The sequence below is a fragment of the Phoenix dactylifera genome, chromosome 11 (genome assembly GCF_051530095.1).
Source record: "Phoenix dactylifera cultivar Ajwa chromosome 11, Ajwa_hap1_PhDact_Kaust_v1.1, whole genome shotgun sequence".
Taxonomy (NCBI): Eukaryota; Viridiplantae; Streptophyta; class Magnoliopsida; order Arecales; family Arecaceae; genus Phoenix; species Phoenix dactylifera.
In genome coordinates, this window is record NC_143200.1 from 1,517,456 (window position 1) to 1,540,948 (window position 23,493).

Sequence of the window (23,493 nt, forward strand, 5' to 3'; positions counted from 1 at the left end):
AAAGCATGCAATTCAGGAATTTTTTGCAATGAAAAAATAATTCTTCAGGATACAATGACCTGCACTCAGAGGAACATTAACTTCTAAATATCCAAGAGTATAGTGGCACGGAGTTAACAGAACTCGGATGCTTAATCAAATCGTATAAATAAAAATAATAATTTGAAACAGATGCTAAGTTCATCATCTATTACGAAGACCTTCTGGTGACAAACTGCAGCGAGAGATCAGCAAGTAAATGCTGTGTCTTAAAGATTAGCCTTTGCCACCACTGTTGGACTCTCTCGACGGCTGGCAACATGATCCAAAGATAGTCAATCAGTCTTTCCCTCCTGAGCTCCAATCTCCTGCAGGTAGTGTTCAGCATCCAAAGCAGCCATGCATCCTGCAATGATTGTTGAACATCAATATATTAGCTTAAAAGCAGAAATGGTTATTGGATATTGTAGGGAATGATAAATGCAGATTGCAGAGTCTAGACACTCTTGCAGGTGTCTCAATGGGAAATTTATCAAATTAACAAGATCAGATCCAGTAAGTGCATGCTGCCCTATAACCTTCTAGCCTATAAATCTCCTTCACATTAGTCTATTTTTGTCACACAACCGACGGCATAACTTAGAAGAGCAAGGTATGTAAAAAACGTTAATAGGGCTTGCGATCTATATGTATACATTAGGAGAGAAATCCAGCTTAGGCCTATGAATGCACAGTGGATTATTTTTACATTAAACTTGCCAGAGGATGTAGATGTCCTCAGGGAAGACATGACATTCAAGTAAAAGAATGGCCAGAGCATACCATGAGAGCGAAGTGACTGTCTCTAATGGTAAGAGAAAGTAAATGCTGAAAAAGAAAATATGAAATTATAGATAATAGAGACCAGTTCTTTAAAAAGTATAATGTTTAACACTATGATTCAAGAAAATCAAACTTGAAGAGAATATCATAAATGGAGGTTGAATAAGGGATAACAAAAGGCACATATGTTCGCAAGTGACAGGATGATACAAGACAATCCATTATAAGCAATAAGAAGAAGATGAATTGGAGGAAGAAAATTGATGAAAGAAATGGAAAGAGTGGAGCAGGCTTTCACAAGAAGGAACTGCTTTCAAATATTCTATGCAGTATTCCTGTATTACTTATAAGGGAGGGCCATTCCTGCCTGCTGCACAGGTCCCTGGTCTTGTTTCTGTAGCATTTGAAAATCACCAACCAGGAATTCATCTCTCAGGAACCTCTATAACACAATATTTGTGGCACCACTTTGCCCATAAGCATTTCATTGCCATGTGATCCATCTATCAGCAACTCAAAAGTATTAACGTTTGTGCCATCTTTTTTGCCCATGAGCATTGCTTCACAAGCCTCCAGAATCCACAGTACCACAGCTATTTCTCAGAATACTAAGCTAGATTCAGACAAAAGATATTTCATAAAGCTTAATCCCTTCTCTCATAAGCTATAATGCAAGTTTTTTTTCCCTTTTGCTTTGTTGTACTAACAATATAGATGTATCAATACTTGGATTGACCCATCCAACAAAGCCCATCAAAACCAGGATGAGAATGGGATTCAAACCTAGGTCATTTGTATCCAACATAGAGTGACTTTAACAACTGAGCCAGTTGTCACCCTAATACTCTCCATCAAAGAAAATCTTGGAAGTTATAGCCAATTTTTTTTAATTTAAAATCTTCCTTGAAGAGCAATTTCCATTTCCCATAGAATGGAAAATTAAATAAGTCATACATCTTACTCAACACATTGCTTTTCTGCAAAGCTTAAAAAAAGTGCAATTCTGATCATGCCTATACATTGTATTGCACTTTATCTTCATTATAATGTTAGAAAAAATAAGACAATGTTTTTGAACACTAAAATACAATACCAGATACACGTGAGACCAAATTATACGAGGAGTACAACATTATAAAACCAGCACAACAATTCTATGCAATTCTTTCAAATATGAGCAGTCCTTTGCAAGACTCTTGGGGGACCACATTTCGCAACCTTCCTTATTTAAAAAAAAAAATCACACTAATGAAACGCTTCTACAGAGTATGATTTCCAGTCAAGCAAGAATAATTTGTGGTACCTTCGTAGCCCGATAGGAATCTACATAGAGCCTATTAAGGTTTCATAGCTACCTTTCTTTTAAAATATGATTACTATAGCCAACAAGACATTCAGTGGATACAAAACATCCATCCCTAAAATTCGTATAGGGGGAAAATCTTTATCATGACCACCACAAATTTGCCAGTTCAGTGCAAAAGAAGCATGAAATGAGCAAAAAACAAAAATCACAAGTAGGGGTGCAATATCTGTAAAAAGATCTTAAATTAAAGTTCACTAATAGTTTGTATTGGATGAATGAAGTGTTTTGATTACTCTCGAAAGGTCATCACCTACATCAAAAAATTTCATATCAAAGGACATGCCAATTGCATGCCATGTAAGAGAGAGGGAGATGAATAACCAAACAACAAGGCTAAAGAAGTGTGCCGGTAGAATAATAGACCAGATAGAGTAATCACTCTGATCTAGACTTTTATGAAAAAATTAGTAGATGCTTCTAATTGCACCTCCATGCAATTCATTTACTCAATAGAAAAAATTACCATAATTCCTCCAATGCTGAAGTCCTAAAAATGTAATAAGAAGGTATTGCACTCATGTGGCCTATCATTCAGCATGATGAGCACTATAGACCAAGCACACAAGAGAAACGTACTCTGCTATATGCCACGTAGTTGGGAGGATTTTGTTGGAAATATTATGCCAAGCTGTTATTTTATGAATCCTCTTTGCCATATCATTTCATGAGGACCTCATCACAGATGAATAAATTTTAGTCATCCCCTGTCTCATCTACTACAATGATCAGTAACAATTTACCTCTAGTATCTGATCCCCCAATTGTTTGCTTCAAAGTTATTGGCTGCGCTTCACAAGTTCATAAGGTCTGTAACTCCTAGTCTGCATCTCTATGCCAGCAATCAAACCATTATAACATATAGCATGTATTTGGTGATAAAACATCTTAACCAAGGATTGCTGTGCCGATACCGGAGCCCGTACCAGTTGCCCGGTTCGGCATGGCCCCATGTTGTTCCGTCCTAGGCTCGTATTAGAGAGGGAGGGGGAGAAGAACAGGAGAGAGGAAAAAAGCAAGAGAGAGGGGGAGAGGGAGAAAAGAAGGGAGAGGGAGGGAGAAGGCCAGCGAAGCATGGCTTGACACAGCAGAAAGAGCGGGGGAGAGGGAAAACGAGAGAGAGAGAGAAAGGGGAGGGAGGGAGAGAGACGAAGGGTAGCAGATAGTCCGCAGAAGCCAACGAAGGGTCGTAGAGTGTCGGGGAGGAGCGCAGAAAGGCGGAGGAGGGGGTTGCCGACTTCACTTAAATTCTTCAAAATTCAAAAGGAGCCCCCTCCAGGACCCCTGTTTCCAATGAAACAGGAGAATTGAAGAGTGGAGCCCCTCTTCCTTCCCTTTGTGGCCCTCCTGGCCCTTTGTCACTCTCTGCCAACCATCTGCCACCCTTCGACTCTCTCCCTCCCTCTCCCCCTCCCCCCCCTCTCGCCAGTTTCTCAATTTGAAGGCCGGAATCGTCCCGGTCTGCTGCTGATATGGCTTAGTACGCTCCGAACCGAATGTTTTGGAATGATTCCACCAACCTTAACCTCTTTTGCTCAAAAAAAAATAAATAACCTAAGAAACTTGTATTGCCTAAAAATATACAACTGTTTTAAAAACTTACCATTCTATCAGCCCTTAAGCTTAAAAACTTGGTTTGGATCACAAAATTCAGCACTACACTGTAAATCTAAACCAGGGCAGCATTAACCCACCACCAACAAAAATATGGGTAGGCAACATTCCTTGACATAAAGTTACACATGAAACAATTTCTACAATAGAGATGTTTATACCATCCCTTCATGATCACAGGCACAAGAAGACTGAAACAATTTGGCTATAATACTTCTAATGCTTATCCCATAGTACAATTGTAACCTTGTTCATCATATCAATATCTGCTGACTGCCATGGCATACAAATAAGCATATTGGCCTCCTAGCATTCACATTTCTTTTGTCAACACTCATCAAAAAGGGTTCGGAACTTTTAAGATGAGACCCACAATCCTAGCTGATATATAAGTAAAACAGTTATAGTGCAGCAGTACAACGTCATGAAAAAGAACCAAATAACCAATGATTTGGTTGAATCAAATAGAACCTCATCTAGTCTTGGTGGAGGGTCTTGAGTCACTCCTCCATTATGGTATCCAGAAAATAAATTAACATAAGAATTTCATGGATCAACATTGACAAGTTGAACCGCAGACATAACAATAAACAAATGTAAATGATAAATGAGAAAGTTCCAAGTCATCTTGTTAAGTAAAGATCCATGCACAAGACAATAATAATCAGGTGGCTAGACTATAAATGAACCTTCCTCATGATGATGGAGTAGAAGTGATAGCACTCCACTTTCCAATTATCTGCGTAATTGGAAATTTTTTTTAACATGGTGAATGTTTAGAGTCATTTAAACCTCAAGAAGAGGATCCTACATAGAACCTTTGACTAAAGTTATCATGTGCCTCGTGCCTGTGGTTGCATAAAACCAAGCTGTACATAAACAGCCTGGGTTCAACTTGAAAGAAAGCAATTGAGCTCATCTAATTTGGAAAGGAATCAAGCTCAGACTTCATTTAAAGCTCGACTTAAACAAGCTGGGCCTAAGCATTTTGGGCTTTGCAAAAATAAACAGATGCTCAGTCTTAGCTTGATAACAAGCTTGTTCAAGTAATAGGCAACCCAATCTTGAACATCTGTTGTCATGCTCAGATCCAGCAATGCTCAAGCTCAATTACCTTTTCATATTAGTGAGGCAAGCTAAGCAGCCCAAAGCTCAGGTTTGCTCATTCACAACCCTACTTGTGTTTATATATGAAAAAAGAAATTTCAAAAATAAGGAAACAAACAGAATGTAGTATTCCACAACAACATAAAACAAGCATGAGCATAAATTGCATAATTGTAAAAATTGAAAACATTGGAATAGCTTCTGAAATTTCAATGGTAAGCAGGATATCATTGAGACATTAAGATGGAAAATCTAACAAGATCAATACCAAGTCAGAATGCATAGGATGATGTCGATCCACTTTCTGGCCTGAAACCTTCAATATAAACTAAATACATGGCCCTAATGATAAGCATAAGAAACAGGACCCGCTTATCAAAGAAGCTCTAATATACAGATAGAATTTAACTCATCTTACAAATCCATACTCAGGCCATTCATCGATAAAAACCATTCACTGAGAGACACCGATTTTTTAAAATTCCATTTTTCACGGCACAAACTAGTACATCTGAACAAAGAACTGATGAAAGTGAGATTTTTAAGCACAAACCTGAGCCAGCAGCAGTAATCGCCTGCCGATACTTCTTGTCCTGCACATCTCCGGCAGCAAACACTCCCTTCACGCTCGTCTGTGTGCTCCCGGGCTTCGTCACGATGTACCTGTCGGAGTCCAGCTCCAGCTGCCCCCCAAGGAACTTGCTGGCGGGCTCGTGCCCGATGGCGAAGAAGAGCCCAGAGACCTTGAGATCCGAGATCTCCCCGGTGACCACGTTCCTCACCTTCAGTCCCGCCAGGGGCCCGTTCTCCCCCTCCCCGTAGGCCTCCACCACCTCCGAGTTCCAGACCACTTCGATCTTGGGGTTCCCAAGCGCCCTCGCCTGCATGATCTTCGACGCCCTGAAGGCGTCCCGGCGGTGCACGATGTAAACCCTAGAGCCGTACTTGGTGAGGAAGTTGGCCTCCTCCATGGCGGAGTCGCCGCCGCCAACGACCGCGATAGGGCGATTCCGGAAGATGGGGGCGGCGCCGTCGCAGACAGCGCAGGCGGAGATGCCGCGGTTCCAGAAGTCGTCGGACCCGGGGAAGTGGAGGCGGCGGGCGACGGCGCCGGTGGAGACGATGAGAGCGTCCGCCTCGACGGTGCTGGAGGAGGAGAAGACGCGGAAGGGACGGACGGCGAGGTCGACGGCGGTGACGGTCTCGGAGAGGATGTGAGTACCGAAGCGGAGGGACTGGGCGCGGCAGCGGTCCATGAGCTCGAAACCAAGGATGCCCTCCGGGAATCCGGGGAAGTTCTCGACGTCGGTGGTGGTGGTGAGCTGGCCGCCGGCGGCGATGTCGTTAGCCATCCAGCCCTCGAACATGACAGGCCTAAGCTCGGCCCGGGCGGCGTAGATGGCCGCCGTGTGGGCAGCAGGGCCGCTGCCGATGATGCAGAGGCGGGTGCGGAGGGTCTTGGGGGCGGCGGCGTTGGCGTCGTCCATGGTGGAGGTGGAGAAGGCCTTGGGAGGCGGTGGGACGGCGGCGGCGGCGGCGGGAGAGGAGGAGGAGGCGGCAGCGGAGGCGGCGCCGGCGAGGGAGCGGGCTTTCTTGACGAAGGCGGCGAGCTTGGAGCGGAGGCTCATGGAAAGAATCCGGAGGGGAGAAGGCTTAAATGTGGGGGAGTTTTCGGGCGCCTCTTTTTGTTTGTGGTGGGCTTTTGGACTTCCTCCTGGTGTGCGTTCTGGGTCAAAGGGCTTCGTCTCCACGTGGGGGGACCGGCGTTAGAGTTAGGGCTTGGCCTTGGCTTTGGATTGGATTGATGTGGAGGGCTCCTCTTTTTCTGGCCCAAAACTCGTGGCATAGTGGGTCAGGGTTAGGTTTGTTACGACCCGGAACTGAGGTTTCTACGGTTGGTAGGGTTTGGGGTTCCCACTTGTTCAGACTCGTCTAGACTCAAATGAATTTGAGTTGTGTGTGCGTGCGTGTGTGTTAAGGTCTATTTTCAATTGGGGCAGCAGCAATTGTTCCGGTTCATAAGGGCCGGACTACTTGTTTATCTATTTAACGAATTTTTGATCCAATTCATGTTCTATCTGATCCATATCTGATCCGATTCGACCTAATTGTCGCCCTTACCTAAATATCATTATGCCAACATCAACGGTCGATATCTACTCTCTTTCTCTCTTTGTTCTAATCAAATGGTTGTATTGCTTGGACCAATCACAATCACAAGATGATACAGGTGAAGAAAATGATGAGGATATGCTGAGAAAAACACGTTTTGGTGCAAGATGTGAGTTATATTGTAACTGACAGAAGTGATGAAAGATCCAGCCGTCTAACTTCGAGTCAATATTTATTTTCTTTTTCCTTTATAGAAGTTGATAATTTATTCAATTTAAAGTTTGAGAGAGCATGAAAAAATGCATTATCTTTGGCCATGGATCAGGCAAGTTACGCATCCAATGCTATGAATAAGTCATGGTTTCATGGAAAGCTGATAATTGAAGCTCTCTGACAACAATGAATGTGAGATTACAACTACTGAAATACTTTATCAGCAAAATATTACTTGGGGATAAAAGTTACAAGCAAAAACGTAGATGGCTTTTCTCTTTCGTTCAAATATAATATTACTGTATGATAACTAAAAGAGTTTGAGGCATCGACTGCATTTCTTCCTCTTGTTATATATCTTGTACCATTTCTTCTGTTTTATGGGCTCAAAATCCATTCAACAGCAAAAATAAAAGGTAAGCTTTCGTTTTCTCAGTTAGGCAAGTTGGCTAGCATTTCACACCATTATCATATCTCAGCTGACTACTTAGAAATCGATATTAGCAATAACATAACTCCTTGGATGCTCTCAAACTGAATCATATTTTCTCATAGAACTTAATCTAGAGACAACACTCCTTGGTATTAGACTCATCTTTCCTCTTAGATATGAATGACATTTTAGGGATACTTTATGCTTTTTTAAACCAGAAGCCTCTCGGTTAAGCTTAATGTAAGCATGTAAATTTTCTGAAAAAGAAGTGAAGCCTTTGAGCAGCAACAAAGCCAGACACTCTTCTCTTATTATAGTGAGAACAAGTCAAGGCTAAGTGATCGATCTTGTCAATGACACAAGTTGATGAGAACAGATGGGCTGTCATGATATGTTCCTGCTCATTATATTCTGAAAAAAAAATAATAATAAGCCTAGCTATTTGGATTATATCAGCTTGAGCTCATGCATTTGGACATGCATACATTAAGCTGATACCATTGCCAAACCTGCTTTGGTTGTCCCTTTCCTTTTATTCAGTTGGATGGTTATTGTTTACATTGCCTATGACATACATATGTTTGTTTGGGTCCAATTTTTAATGTTACACCACCTAATGAAGCAAAAATAATGCTACACCAGAAACTGCACCAACTAAGGACCATAGACACCCCACTAGGTGTTATGAAATTTATTTATTAGTTTAGACTAGATGTCTGGGTTCAAAGTTGTGTAATCTTGGGCTAATTAGAAGCTTTTAAAGGGCAATTTTTGTGCCAAAGGCACATCAGCCTAGGCCCTATCAATCTTTTCCTTTGCACAAAAATTGCCCACCCTGCATTTGATAATCTTCATTGCCAAAGATTGGAAAATGGGTGGTTAATTACAAACAGAAGACAGGATGGATGAGAAGTATAACTGGAATTTATGAGTGGTCGATCTAGGATGCACCAAGACACATACGATCTCCAACATACTCATGTTATGTTGATAAATAGATCAGTTAGCAAGATAGAACCTAATAATAACCACTAGTAGAATCAAGCAAATAGTGTTGAACATTGCATTTTCATTTTTCTCAAAGAATTCAACGTCGCTAAAGATAATAAAATCAAAATATAAAATATTATTCCATAATTGGAAGCAAATAAATTAGCTTGCATGTTCATACAAAAATAAATTACTAAATGTAAATGTAGCATGTTATTAATTAGAATCATCATAGTAACTACATGAAAATGATAGAAGCAGCAAATGAAACATATACGCTAACCCATTTGGTGACGAAGGTTTCACTAGATGGGTGAGCTGCAGGTCTTTTGCTTTGGCCACTAGCAACAATAGCTTTTTATTACCAGAATAGATATATAACTACTATTGCTATCTCAACTTATTATCATATTATAAAAGTTCTCATGATGGATACTTGCAATAAGCTAGAATATTACTTCTTCTTTTTTTGAGCAAAACCTAGAACTTTACTCTAATTACTAGAATAATACACAACATATGTCGAAATAAAATGAAAAAAAAAAATCAAGAATTTCAATATAAAAAGTATATAATTTATAGAGAATTTTAACTAATGGGCAACAAAATTCGCACTATGACAAAAAAAAATATCTTACAGTTTTTAGATTTTTAATTCGTAAAGAGTTCATTTTGCGGATATACTAAAAGTGAGCAAAATGAAACTATAATGAATAGAAAAATATAAAAGAAATCAAAGATTCTGAAGGAAGAAGCGGAGAGAAAAAATCTAGAAGTATTCATTTTGCCATCGCAATAGTTTTGATATGTGGCGTCAACCGATAATAGAGAGAATAGAATATTAGGGTTTCTCCAAGAAGAAAGAAGGAGAAGTCGGGGTCAAATGAGCAGGGGCTGCATATAGCCAGGAAGCTATGCATAAATTCCGCTAATCATACAGACTCCTGTTGAGTTTTCCTTGGGATGGATCTAAACTAGAATCTGCCAATGAGTTGCTCATAGATGTTCAAATGAAAAATTACTTATAGAACCCTCTATTTTGACAAAAACTAGATGTGGGACCATATAGAAGTAAAATAATATTTTACTATTTGCCAATTCTTTTTTCTCTTCTAAAGACAAAAGCGAGACTTTTGGTAGATGAAGATTCTTTTAGCTCCTACAATGTATCTAGGCAAAAGATAGTATGTACCATATTTAGAGTAGGTCATATGAGTATATCTGTACATGCTGTAGAACTTATGGTTAGGTGAGTTGCAAGGCATGGTTGGTTAAGATCCAATCTTTTTCAGTTTTGGATCAATATTAGCTGATCTAACTAGACAAAGAAAAGATCAATTTTCTTTTATTTTTCTTTTACCTAACCTGACATTTTTTGTCAAGCCAAGCTATCATATTCATGGGATGACTTGGTTCATTTGCTTCACTAGTTCCATTTTTCTTTTCTTTTGACAAATTAACTTTGAACATAGTGTTGGTGTCTGGCTCGAGAACAAGTCATGATAGGGTTTTCGCATTTAATAGATCAGACTTGCATACTATGGTCAAGGTTAGGACTTGGAGTGGGTTGCTATTGAAGAGTTTAAGGTAAATAGAAAATAAGCAAATACAGAGAGTAGTTATCTTGGGTGGGCTCTTCCATGATCAATAGTCTACCAATGAACCTCAATGGTATTGATTTCTTGAAAAAAGAAGGGAGGAAGGGTCCTCGACACTGTAATTTTTTTATCAACATTTACACAACAGAGTTTTCTATATAAATTTCATGATATCAGCTAAGAAGAAGTAATGCTAATATTAGAACATGAAGGGGTTGGAATGGTTGACTAAAATGGTCTACAGGAAAATGAAGTTGGTCGACACTTGTATATATAGCTAATTTATTTTTTTTTTCTTGAGAGAAAGATAGACCCATCTACGCTATAATTATCTAGGTCCAGATTCTTCGCAAGAATCGAACTCAATACTTTGGCTGCTAAGCAGAGGGATGTGAGCATTAAAACATGCCCTGGTTCATTATATGCCATTCCAATATTTGGCTTAGAATTGTGAGTGCAAATCCTCTAGAGCTGTGGTTGTAATAATAATAATAATAATAATAATAATAAATCCTAGAACACCAATTCTTTGATACTTACTTTCTAGTGTGGAAACACTACCTTCGGTCGCCTGCTAATCCGACACAACTTTTGGTAATTCTTCTTGAGTATTTCTCTCTTTCCGGCCTAATCCCAGGTGGGGGTTGGTTGTCATGTTACTGTTTTAGCACAACACAGGATTAAAAGATTCTTAACTAAACAGAGGCTTGCTTTCATGCTACTTTACAGATACTTAGGCAAACTGCTGCCTAATCTTATTTGATCAGATTTCACTGATCTGAGCTAAAGTGTAGATATGTGTATTGCAGTTCTTGATCTTTTCTCCAACAAATCTAATCCAACTTTGTCATAAAAACCATTGCAATATGAGTGAAGAATTCCCCTACTTGACTCATTGTATGAACCAATTAGAGTAGGAGCTTCTTTTTTATGTTACCTGCATGAATATGGATCTCATTTGATATTTTTCAATATGTAAGAAAATTCTTTTTGATGGATTCTAAGCTAATTTTGGTACCATGAGTGGGTAAATGGAGCTGAGCCAAATTGGGTTTGGAGGACATAGTTCTTGTATCTTGCAAACACATACCATTAACAAAGAGTGATTTCGACGGTTTCACCAAATTTACTCTGACCATGCCAGTCTGATTAGTTGAAAGTTACATCTTCTAGTGAAATGAGAAAAAGGTTACATATGGCTAATAAAGTGGCTATCCAATGGCCTCATAAGCTTTAGTTCCCATAGAGGGAGAATGGCAACATTCGCAAGCCACATATACACCGGCAGCTGTTGCTACATATATCCAAGATTAAGAGGTTGTCAATTGAACAGGCATTTTTTTCGTTGCTTGATTGCATCTAGAATTGTTGGATCCAATACTATGCCAAGTAGGACTTGTTTGGTTCGCAGAAAAAGCTTTTCCTCGCTGAAATGTTTTTTTTAGAAAGATGATTTCTAGAAATATGATGTCTGGAAAAATAGTTTTAGCATATTTGGTTGATTATGAAAAAGTGGCATATCTCATAATGGCTTATATTTAGTTGAGTATCTACTTTTCTGAGAAAGTTGTATAAATTACCTATTATACCCTTAATAAAGGAAAAGATTTTACTCATAATTTTTGATGGTTTAAGAGTGCTTTGGGGAAAAAGGGACTCTAATTTTGCAGCGATGGGAAAATAGCTTTTCCAAGTCTCCCTTGAATTTTTCTTTTCCATAAAACATGAGAATTTTATTTCCATGAAAATGCTGTTTTTCTATCTCTCTCCTTTGAAAACTCTAACCAAACAAGAAGTGCTTCTTTGTTTTTCCGTTGACCATATTTTCCATCTTTTCCCGCGAACCAAACGAGTCCATAGAGGATAATTAGACCATTAAATTTTCCACCAACTTTTCTCAAAAAGCTTCCCCACCCACTCCCATCTCAAGGAAAATAAAAGAAATCGTTAGAGACCTAATGGCTTAAGTTATCTCTTAATGGTCCTTGCAAGCAAGAGGTGAGACTTAGTGGGACCTCAATTCACATGGCTAAGCTGATAAAATGTCAACGTTATTACCTCTAGAAGAATTGTGTGCACATTTCCATGCCTTATTGATTGGGCTTCTCTCCCTCTTTTAGGACAATAAAATCACACAGTACGAGGAATTGGTGTCCCATTTAGACGCATGCTTGTGTCATCTATGTATGGTCATATGCTTTCATTTTAGTGATTTTTCTCTTTGTTTTGGTGTGTTGCTTGTATCTTGTATTCTCTCTATTAGTACTTACTTCCCTATGGAATATAGACAGAAATTTTCACCCATATGTAGCTTAGCTCTATCATTTTATCTATGGAACTCTTCATGTGGTATGGGGACATGGCTAGTTGATTGGGAAGTAATTTGGAGAGGGCAAATTTACTGTTAGGCAAAATGGCAATATATTTGGAAAGATTTTCTCATTCAAAGAGAGACTTCAGTAACATTGTTTGATCACAAAATAATAATTGAAGGATGTAAAGAATTGATATATCAATGCAGATACATGCAGAAATAACAAGACAAAGTGAGGAGGATAGAGGGAGAGAAAAACTAGCAAGGAGAAACATGATGAATGGCATCATTTATTCAATGTCACAAAGCCTTCATGAATAAGCCATGGACTATTTATGATAAGGTTGTGACTCATTAAATAGTTGATGAACACTTCAACTATTCAGGCATAATCTAAAAATCATTTGCTAGCTTTATTGAAGAACACTGATAACAATATGGTAAGCATTTTCTTTTGATGGGAATAGCATGGCAAATATCAAAACCGATAACATGGCATTTAGGAAGCACCTCAGCTCTGATGAATACAATTCATTCCATTTGCCTGCAGCTGAACCAATACTTCAGACTATGAGAATTGTATCATGGAGTGAGCACTCATGTGCTTATTTATGTAGGGAACAAGGATATTCTGAAAGCATTATGTGTCACCATGTTTCATATGCTGGTCGCATTCGCATCCATCATTTTCAGTTCTTTTTACTGCATCAATTATATGACTTTAATTTATGCAAATATATATAGGGACCACAAATAGAAGGACAGCAACAGTGTCACCAATTGCCGATAGATAGAGACCGATAACGTACCATCTCTGCCTAAGTTGAGGATTGAAAAAAGATATATCTTCTTGTTGATGATCAATGAACTACTTAATTTTGACTATGCTTGGTTTAGAATTGGATGGCCACAGCAGTTAAGGCCGGCCTAATCCACTTTACATGCTGATAATGAGGAGGCCTGCCTTTCAGCAATCTGAACTTTTCTTCCAAGAGATACCTACTCTCACATTTCTAGAATCCCAGGCTTTTTTTGAAGGGACAACAGAAGTTCTGACTCATTATATGGTCTCTTATATACCAAATAAATATATTATATTTGAGGACCTTTCAACATGCCTGTTGTCAAAGTTGTGATTCTCTCACAATTAGAATAGGATGTAAGAAGAATTACCTGCACAAAGTCGACAAAACCACGATCATTTTAGGAGGCTTGCTTCTAATGACAGTTTATTACGATATAGTCGCAATGCCTTCTCATGCACTTAACTGTATTAGAAATATAAAAAATGCTATAATCTAATCATAATCTAATTTTTATCAATCATGAAGTAGTTGATATTAATTGGAAGCATCCTCAGAATTTTTGTTGTTGCTTTGCCCAATGCCTTCTCATGCACTTAACTATATAGGAAATGCTGCATTGTTCTTTATAATCCCTAACATCTATCACTTGCCATGTCAATTTTGGATGAGAAGGAATGGAAGTTGTAGTTTTGAAATCAGAAATTACCATGGTAAAAAGGAAATATAATTACCATGGCTGGGACCAAATGGCATGTGGGTCGGTTCTTAATCTCATCAAAAAAAGGAATGAAAAGTTTTAGTTTTGGAATTGAAAGGAGATGGAGTAGGTGAAAGATGTTACCTTTGCAAATAACTGGTCAAAGCTGAACCGGTCCATAGTAGATAGAGATGGAACCACACATCAAATGTTACAGTGATAGAGGAATAGTTCCTTTCTCCAATTCATTAAGTGCACAACTAGCTCACCCACCCTTTAATGGTCATAAGATATGAGCTCTGAAAACTTCAGATCAAAGCAACCAAGGCTTCCCATTTGTTGAAAATTTCTACGATCCGGACCGCAAAGGATCATAACCAATCTCATCAATGTAAAGACACGTGATGAGTTGGTTTGATGATTAAGAAATGGTCATCGTGCATGAAATGATTTCATCATCCAGTGGTGCATGGATTTTTCGATCATGACATGGAAAACAATGCAAAATTTGTGCTTTATGACATATTATATGGCTATCTTCAAAAGAAAAGTGAGGAGAAAGCAACATTTGGGAGACAAGGATATATATGGCTTAGGATTTTCTTATATGACCATCAAATCTTATTATATCAAAGAGTTTTGAGAAGGATGGCATCATGTTGCCTCTACGAGGGGCTCTGTCAATCTCCTAGTAGTTGTTGCCAATACGCTACGTCCTTATTTACTCGGTTATAATAATTCTCCTAGTAGTTTTCCATCATGCCATGGAAAACGATGTAAAATTTGTGCTTCAAGTGCATGGTAGCTGGCTATCTTCCAAAGAAAAGCAAGGAGAAAGCAACATTTGGGAGACAAGGGCCTAGGGTGTTATTATTTGAGCATCAAATCTTTAACTTATTATATCACACAGCTAAGAGAAGGTTGGCACTTGGCACCATGTTGCCTCTTGGAGGGGCCCAATCGATCTCTCCATAGTTATTGATTTATTTAATTTGGCTCAATGAATCAATGACCCCGTCTTATCTTTAGATTGTACTAGAGAAAAAAGGTCTCATACTCCCATGACCCATTGACCCTTCTTAGGTGCAAAATGTTGTCACATGAAAAAGGTCGCTTTTTATTTACCAGATCTTCCAACTCAGTTATGGAACTATATTATGGAATTCTACGGCAGTTCTTCCCATGGTTGTATTTGCTCAATTAATTTAATTTAGCCAATTTACCGAAAATCTATTGCAAGTAGACTATAAAAATGTATAAGATATTCGATATTAATCGATCAAATTCGCTAACCAAACACTACTACAATAAACCTAAAGATAAAACATGTTGGACTAAAATGGAAAATGTAACATAATTTGACCTAGGTTCCACCTAAGAGGTAGCTACTTGACCCTGAAATGGACACATGACAGTCTATGTTAGCTACTACACATGATGGTACAATCTCTTTTATTTACTATTAGTACTTTTCTTTACAAGGTAAGAACTCCTTTGTAGGGGATAAATCCTCATCTCTCTCCCTATGGTAGGTGATAGTGTGGGAGAGCAAGCATGAAAGCCATGTGTCATGAAGTAGTGCATTTATGCCAACCATGGCTGCCACCCATCCCCACCACCATCTAGAAGGAAAGAGCAACCTTCCAAGCCATTCCCCCTTCCAGAAGCTAACAAGCTATTTCTTTCTACCCACTTAGATCCACTACACAGCGCAAAAATTGAGCTCATCTCTCTCCCAGCCCACCTAATACACCTCAGACTTCGATATTCGTGTCTACGCAGCACGAACTCCAAAGTCCGCTGTGTATTACACTCGTGGCAAGGAGTATAAACCCGGTTCCCCCGCACACAGAACACGAAACAGACGGCGGGAGCCACGTGTTGGGCCCACGATGCACGATTCAGCGGCACGATGGCGCTGCCCGACGTAGTGACGGTGGACCGGATCCACCGCCATCAATCCCGGCTTCGGATGACACGGAGACGGCGAGAAATATCGCCGAAACCGCATTCCCACCCTCTTCTCCCATTACTAATCTTATCCTCCCTGCTATAAAAAAAGGGTTTTCTAACGTAAAAATGGAATGGTAGTCAAAGACTTGTATCACAAAAAAAAGCCAGTTTATAAATATTAGTATTGAGAAAAAGGAAATAGAATTAAATATCTTGAACTGTTCGTCGTATTCAAACGATAACAGCTCCATCTTTTAAATCTCTCCCCGGCTCTCTCTCTCTCTCTCTCTCTCTCTCTCTCTCTCCGTATCGATTTCGATCTCGATCTCGTCCTCTTCAAATCCTAACCCTAGATAATTTGAAGGAGAGAAGAGAAGGGAGGACGGGGAGAGAAGGGAAGACGGATTTGATTGGTTTTGATCCGGCTAAGCTCGAGATCCGGCCGGTGGGATCTTGAATTCGGAATCTCCGGGTTCGATTTCGCGGGGAGGCGGCGTCGCCGTCACCGGCATCGACCGGGAACCGTAAGTTCTACTCTGATCTTGAAAGATCTGATCTGTTCTACTTGATCTTTTTCCGCTTCGATTCCGCCGTCGTTGTTTTTTTTTCCCGGTTTTTCTGGGTGATTTTTGCGTTGTTCGATCTGGGTTTGACCAATGACGGCGGATACGAAGGAGTGTAATGGTGGATGCGACGGGCAGAAGGTGGAATTCGAGGGGAAGGCGGGGTCGGGAGTGGTGTTGGAGAATGATCGGAAGGGCAAAGAAGATTACAGCGGCATTGGACGTCGGGAGGGGGAGGAGAGCGGAGGGGATGAGAGCGAGGGCTCGTTCGTGATGGTGAACGAGGATTCGGATGATCCGGCGGAGAGGGATCTCGATCTGGGTGGGAAAGTGGAGCCGGTGAAGGCCGAGGAGAGCGGCGGCGGGCCGCCGGCCAATGTGGGTCCCTCGGCGGGGGAGGTGGCGGCCGGAGATAAGGAAACGGATGGAGAGAAGGGAGGGGATCATGAGGGTGTTGATTCTGCTGTGAATTCAGAGACCGGTGTGGAAGATCGGAAAGATGTGGCGGCTATGAGTGATGCGAAGGAGGAAAAGATGGAATCTGAGACAAATACTGCAGCGGAGGTGCAGGAGAGCAAGGAGAAGGAAGTTAATGATCAAGGTGACTCAGAGAGTAATAATGGTGTTGCTAACAATGATGTAGAATTAGAAGGAGAACAGAAGGGGGAGACTGTCGCTATAGATTCCGAGCTCCAGGTAGAACCAGAATCAGTTGATAAAGAGATGCTTGCAACGACAGAGACTGATGACCAAATTAGATCAGAATTCACTGTTGAAGTTGAAGAAAGGCAAGAGCCTGAGACCGTAGTTACAGAGACCGACCGCCAAGCTAAATTGGAATCAGTTACTCACGTAGAAGACAAGCAAGTGGTGGAGACTGTTGAAGTAGAAAAGCAGGACACTTTGACTGCCACCAGAGGCACTGGTGATCGAGTGGAAGCTGAATCAGCTGTTGCAGTGGAGACACAGGACCCCCAGATTGTGTCGACAGATAAGAACGACCAAGAGCAATTGGAAGTAGTTGTTCATGTGGAAGAAAAGCTGGAGACTAAGACTGCTGCAGAGGCTGGCGACCAAGCTGAACCAGAAGCAATTGTTGATGGAGGAGAAAAACGGAAGCCTGAGAGCGTAGTCAGGGAGACCGCAACATTTGAGTCTCTTTCTCTTGAGCATGAAGAGGTGAGGCTGTCAAATGTGGCTGAAGAGGGTCCAGCAGATGAATGCTCAGCTGAAAATGCAATGGCATCTGAAGGCCAATGCAAGACCAAGTTGCAAACAGCAGACAGCGGTGAATCTCCTGAAAGTCATGAAGCCAGCTCTATCTGTCGCCTTGATGGCGTGGTGAAAGAAGCTGAATCAAGTGCTGATCCAGAAAGTTCGAAAAACTCAAGTGTGTGTCATGTTGGTGACCAGGAATTGATGAAAGAAGTCGAAGTGAACAATAAATCTGCTGAGAATGTTGAAACCGGCCCCTCAGACGCTGAAACAGGCATACACAGTGCAGATGAGCCTGAACCATCAGGTCCTGTCAGTGATGCGGATCTAGAACCAGAACTAATAAATGCATATGCTAAGAGTGAAGTTGAAGCTGAAAACGTTGTCGTTTGTTCCAATAATGATACATTTTTGCTAGAGACTAAAGTTTGCAATGATGTGGAAATTGAGAAAGATGTTTCTACTAATCATGCTGTTGCAAGGAAATCAGAACCTGGGATTGAAAATGACTCTGCAGAAGTTGGTGAATGTTTGGCCAGCGCTGTTAAAGGTAACCAAGCTATAGGTAAGGATGATGATGAAGAACCTATTCATAAGGAAGTTGAAACTGTCAAAGAGATCCAGGCTTCACCAGAGGATCCTAGTGGGACATCTGTTGAGGGAGAGAAGGTGGATACACAGGTGGTCAAATGGCAGCCATGTTACATTATTAGAGTCCCTAGATTCACTGATGATGAGCTATGGGCGCAAATAAAGCATGCTCAATTAGAACTAGAAGAGAAGACGCGAAGCAGGGATTCTATTGGTGTTGCAGTTCAAAAGAAAAAGGTAGTGAATGCTTAGAGATATCATGCTATTCTTTTGAATTTGTTATTTCATTTTTGTCCACTTATGCTTGAACTGTCACATTTTTTTCAGGCAATTTGTAATGAATACCGAGAAAAGCTAGAAACTGCAAAAGCAAAAGAGAGAGCTGCAAGAGCTGCATTTAATGCTAAGCGACAAGAAATAGAATCTGTCCAGTCAATACTTAACAAGTTAAAGAATGCAACCTCGATTGAAGAAATTGATAGTAAGGTACGGTTTTCTTCTAATTCAAAACCATCCAATTTTCACTTTCACGTCTTTTAATCTCTTCATCCTTGTGTTCCTTATGTATGTAGATAGAAGCAATGGACCATGAATTTCAGCATTCGACCATGGGCTTGAAAGAAGAAAAACAACATCTGCATAATATTAAACAGCTGAGACACCATCGTGAACAGCTATCTTCCATTATGGGCCCGAAGTCAGAGATTGATATGGCATTTGACCAAAGAGACCAGACTGAAGAGCGCTTCAAGGTGTATATTATCTGCAAATGTGATTTCTCGTTATTTTATTACTATGTTTGATGTACTCAGACTTTTCGTTGGTTGTTTGTAGACTTTAAAAAAGGAATTGGATTCCCTTAAAGCTGATCTATCAGAAGCAGAAACAAAGGGAAAAGCGGTGCGGAAAGAATATGATGTTGAAGTCCAACATTTGAGGGATGTACAAGAACAATTTAGAACAGCTGATGAGATTCGTCAAAAAGCATATGGACACTGGAGGTATCTCAAAAATGAGTCGATGGCGAAGGTGTGCTATCTTCTTACTTTTAGAATTCTCAATGGTCTTTGTCAAGTTGTCTATATTTAGACAATATAATGCGAGCTTGATTAAATGGTCTACTTCTGTTTCCATCGATTTAATATTTCCTCTTTCAAGATCTCACATACAAGTTGTGATTCTGAAGGGTATTTTCTTTCAGTCATAAGTCTTTTCTTTCATATTACATATTTTGGAGAGGAGATACCTTCATAGACTGCAGAAGAGATACCTATAGTATTCTTGATTTCATTCTGTTTATAATTTTGAATTTCGACTTTGCTTCCTAAGGCAGAACTGTAAACTTCGAAGCTAGCATGGTATTAAAAAAAAAAAAAAAAAAAAAAAAAAAACAGTCCACTGAATGAGTATATTTGGGCACTTATTTTGTAAGATGAATAGAGATACTAAGGAGTTGTCTGGATACCAAGTTTTATAAAAATGGGTTCAGAGGATACCCAAAATGAATGGTTTTTGTGAAAAATGCTTGATTGCTAACTTTATAAAAATCCGGTTTTGTAAAATCTGCCAGGTCATTAAATCTGAAAAATTGGTTCATTGAAAAACTGGTCTCCTATTTCCTTTTTTTTTTTCAAATAAAAACTGTTTTACAGAATATCAGGTTTTATGATTGTTTGTTGTATGAACCTATTTCCTTTTTTTTTCAAATAAAAACTGTTTTACAGAATATCAGGTTTTATGATTGTTTGTTGTATGAAACTTTACAAACAACCAATCAGACCTTAAGATAGTATAAATTCGAGCCAAAAGAACCACACATATGGCTCTAGAAATAAGGCAGAATTAGTTCCTTTTCTATCCAGCATTTCTTTCATTATTTTCCAAGTCAGGTTTTCGTGCTACGTTCCCTTGAGTGTTAACTTATTATTAATTTATATAACAAGTGTGCCATTCCTCGACTTACTTTACTTAACTATTTATATCTTTCTTTGATCTTGTACTTTGTCTGAAAATAAATTTCTATTATTTTGCTTAATACCACATGTTAACTTTTGCTGGAGTAGGATTCCCTGTATGTAGAGCAGTGTTGAACATCTCAAGCCCTTGGTCTGGTTCATATTATCAGTAGATATATTGCAATTTTTTATCATATATTAATTAACTGCTAGCTTGGCATACTAATAAAAACTGGGTTTCAGTAAAATCAATCATAAAATGGTAAACAATTAGAACTTGGTAGAACCATGTTTTGAATTGTGAGAGGTTGTTCCTGTCTCTAAACAATATGGAAATTGTCATATAATCAATTCTTTGTTGATGATTTTAGTGTTGCCTGTAATGACGCCTTAAAAAAGCAAAGTTTGATGATCATGAATGATGTCTATTTTGGGTCTTGCTGTAGATGCTATCAAATGGTCTCATACTCTTCGGTTCCTTGTAACTTTTTCCGCTCATTGGTCCCAGAGATGGCTCATGCTCTTTGATGGCTGAAGGCTCTTTAGACATTTCATGTCATTCACTGCCACTGATATCTAGATGCATATTGCTGTTTTAATACAAAACTTCTCATTGTTAGTTCTTATACAACTTTTATGAGTCATTGATCTTAGCACATGGCAAGGCAATAAAGTACGATTACTTAAATAGCACACCTTACCGGGACATGAAAAAATTTAGGGGCTTATTTAATTGAGGGAGGCAGTTAATTATTGGTATCCCCCATTTGACTTGAAGTTACATTGCCAATAGATTCAGAAGATGAAAATGTGGTTGATGTGTAGCACGCAGATGAAAGTGCAAATGGACTTGACTGAATCAGCCCAGCCACCCCCACCTTGTGCATGTTTGTGGACACACGTCTGCATGCTGATGACTTGATAACCCTTTGTTACCTGTTGATAATATTGCAACCCAATCTGCTAGCTTGGGTTCAATTATTATGAAAATCATGTGAAATTATGATTGCATTTGCATATTCTAATTTGATATTTCCTCCATTTTCATCACTATCAGCACATCTTTTATTTTTTTGAATTTTGTTATAGGCTTCTGGTTCACATATCAGTAAGAAATCAGCATGTATTTTGTTTTTCTGATCTTTCTTTAGATTTTTCCCTTTATATCTTGTTTTTCCTGCCTATTTTGTTTATTTTGTTTTTGCTCAAAAACCATCAAACATATACTAGTGAATTAATGCTAATCTATATCAATCACAGAAGCAGACCCACACTGCATTTGAGATTTTGAGTTTTAGAAGTCACTTCTTAACCGTTCTGTGCTTTGTACTGTAATGAAATGGTGAATTTTGTTTTTCCTGTATGGTGAAAATTTTAACTGTTAACAGGGCATGCCTTTTTCATCTGCATAGCTTTATCTTTCAAGTGCAGGAGAACTTACTCTGCCAGAGACCGTGCAACCTCTCATGTTTTCTAGGAATACCATAGATAAATAACCATTCTCAATAAAATGGACTATAATGGTTTCCATGTTACTTTCTATGAAATGATTATGATTTATTGCATCTGTATGCAGAGCAAATACTTTCATATGTACAAGAATGATCAGAGAGCTGCAGCGAACTTTATAACTTCCGGCGATCGAGAGGGTCTGCAGTTGCATTGCAGCAAACAGGTGAATGCATGTTTGAACTTCAGATCAACAAGTCGCAACATAGCAGTTCCTAATGATCTGCTTGACAGGTGGAAAAAATTATGGAGCTGTGGAACAACAATGATGAATTTCGCATGCAGTATATGAAATCCAACAAGAACAGCACATTGAGGAGATTGAGGACATTGGATGGAAGATCGCTTGGCCCAGATGAGGAGCCACCCGCACTACGTACTACCATAGACAAAAGCTCAAGCTTTGCCTCAAATAACCCACCCGTAGCCATTGGAGCTTCAGAAGCAAAACCAGGAAATTTGGGCACACTGGCTCCTCCTAAAGAGGAGTCATTTCCAGCCTTGCAAACAGCACAAACAAATCATTCTTCCAAATCCAAAAAATCTATGAAACCTATGCCAAAAGAAACCATCATGGCTGCAGTTTCTGACAGAGAAGAGGTAGAAACTGCTCCAAAAGAGAAGAGTCGAACAAAAGAGGAAGAGGAACAGGCAAGGAAGGCAGAGGAGTTGGCTAGGAAGGAAGAGGAGTTGAGAAAGAAAAGGGCTGAAGCTGAGATGAAGGAACGGTTGCGATTGGAGCAGAAGGCCAAAGCCAAGGAGGCTGAGGAAAGGAAGAGGCGTAAAGCTGAGAAGGCCCAAGCCCGAGCTGAATATCGAGCACAGAAGGAAGCTGAGCTCCAAGAAAAGGTTTTTTCTTTTTCTTTCTTTCTGGTTTTTTACTGCTGTTAAGGGAGTTCTGAAATTTAAAAACTTCACGCGGTATCTTCAAATGTAGCCCTCTTTTTTGCCGCATAGACATTGGTATGTACTTGGCATTTTTGAGATAGATTTCACATCATTTGTCACTAAACAGTAGCAACATGGATTTTTCTGCAGAAGAAATTAAAGAAGGAGAAAAAGAAAGTATCAGCCAAGTCAGACACAACAAATGAAGGTGTTGAAGATGGTGCGTCTGCTGCCGATGGTAGTCTGCCTGAAAATGCTCCGGAATCTGGGGGCCGATCAGTAACTGCTTCAAAGAGGCCTTCAAGGCCATTGATAGCTGCAAAGCATTATAATAAGATACAACCTCTTCCCATGCCCCTCCGTAACAGGGGTAAGAGAAAGATGAGTACATGGATGTGGGTGCTCCTGACAACTCTACTGGTACTTGCATTGTTTTGGGCAGGCAACTACATCTCTTTCAGTTTCAGCCTCCCACAATTTGGCTTTTGAGCATATTTATATATTTACACATATTTATATATATTTGTTAGTTACGCGCTATAGAGGTCAGGAGAGGTGTTACCAATAGATCAATGGCAGCCATTCTTTTTGTGCACTACTCATTAAGCCTTTTTCATTTGGAGTGTTCTCATTTCTATAGTTTGCTCCTTTAGTTTGCAATTGAGATTCAGAATGTTGATACCTATCATCATTTGATTTGGACAGATGCTTAATTAATGTGTTGTTTACATCCATAATAATAGCAATAATATGATTTCATGTGCCTGCAAT

The 23,493-nt window shown here is 39.5% G+C and overlaps 2 protein-coding genes across 2 annotated transcripts; one reads left to right on the plus strand and one right to left on the minus strand.

Annotated features, from left to right (window-relative positions):
* LOC103711766 (thioredoxin reductase NTRB-like) lies at positions 1–6,562 on the minus strand. Its single transcript, XM_008798037.5, has 2 exons — positions 5,439–6,562; positions 1–385 (listed from the first exon to the last, which is right to left on the minus strand). Exons 1-2 carry the CDS (start codon positions 6,511–6,513, stop codon positions 315–317), a joined length of 1,146 nt encoding a protein of 381 aa, XP_008796259.3. The 5' UTR covers positions 6,514–6,562; the 3' UTR covers positions 1–314.
* Positions 6,563–16,035: 9,473 nt separating this feature from the next.
* On the plus strand, positions 16,036–23,492 carry LOC148700550 (uncharacterized). The gene is made up of 7 exons (XM_088706335.1): positions 16,036–18,607; positions 18,698–18,856; positions 18,943–19,122; positions 19,205–19,399; positions 21,902–22,000; positions 22,069–22,683; positions 22,873–23,492. Exons 1-7 carry the CDS (start codon positions 16,658–16,660, stop codon positions 23,209–23,211), a joined length of 3,537 nt encoding a protein of 1,178 aa, XP_088562461.1. The 5' UTR covers positions 16,036–16,657; the 3' UTR covers positions 23,212–23,492.
* Position 23,493: the final 1 nt, after the last annotated feature.